Source organism: Micropterus dolomieu, linkage group LG18 (assembly GCF_021292245.1).
Source record: "Micropterus dolomieu isolate WLL.071019.BEF.003 ecotype Adirondacks linkage group LG18, ASM2129224v1, whole genome shotgun sequence".
In the NCBI taxonomy this organism is placed as follows: domain Eukaryota; kingdom Metazoa; phylum Chordata; class Actinopteri; order Centrarchiformes; family Centrarchidae; genus Micropterus; species Micropterus dolomieu.
The window spans coordinates 2,237,297-2,238,091 of NC_060167.1; the positions used below are offsets into that span (position 1 = coordinate 2,237,297).

The 795-nt window shown below is 47.9% G+C and overlaps 1 protein-coding gene across 1 annotated transcript in view; it reads left to right on the forward strand.

The window, feature by feature from the left end:
- Window positions 1-149: 149 nt before the first annotated feature.
- The window catches only part of LOC123956649 (nuclear factor 7, brain-like), a 1,813-nt gene continuing 1,167 nt past the window's right edge, over window positions 150-795 (forward strand). The window contains exon 1 of the mRNA XM_046028998.1: window positions 150-584. Within this exon, the coding sequence (XP_045884954.1) occupies window positions 153-584 (432 nt within the window). The 5' untranslated portion in view covers window positions 150-152. The remainder of the gene's footprint in view (window positions 585-795) is intronic.

Below are 795 nucleotides of genomic sequence, written 5' to 3' on the forward strand. Positions count from 1 at the left end.
CTGAAGTACTTCAACTGCAACCTGCTGCTGCCTGAAACACTCAGAGACTCACAGTGAAAGTAACTGAGGCAGCTTTCTACAGCAGGGAGGGAAACACAGCTGACTTCTTGTTGTAACCTGCTGTCTGCTGTGTTTTCAGCTTCAGAGACAAAATGGCTTCCAGATCAGAGGAGGATCTCTGCTGTCCGGTCTGTCATGAGGTCTTCAGAGATCCTGTTGTTCTGTCATGTAGCCACAGCTTCTGTAAAGTCTGTCTGAAGAGCTGGTGGAGAGAAAAACAAGCACCTGAGTGTCCAGTTTGTAAGAGAAGATCTTCAAAGGAAGAACCACCTGTTAGTCTGGTGTTAAAGAACCTGTGTGAGGCCTTCTTACAGGAGAGAGATCAGAGAGCTTCAGAGGCTCTCTGCAGTCTGCACTCTGAGAAACTCAAACTCTTCTGTCTGGACCATCAGCAGCCAGTGTGTCTCGTCTGCAGAGATTCAGAAAAACACAGCAACCACAGATTCAGACCCGTCGATGAAGCTGCACGACAACACAAGAAGGAACTTCAGGAAACTCTGGAGCCCTTAAAGGAGAAGTTAAAGGTTTGTGAACAAGTTAAAGTGAAGTTTGATCAAACAGCAGAACACATGAAGGTCCAGGCCCGACACACAGAGAGGCAGATTAAGGAGCAGTTTAAGAAGCTTCAGCAGTTTCTAGAGGAGGAAGAGGAGGCCAGGATGGCTGCACTGAGGGAGGAAGAGGAGCAGAAGAGTCAGATGATGAAGGAGAAGATGGAGGCTCTGAGCAGAGAGA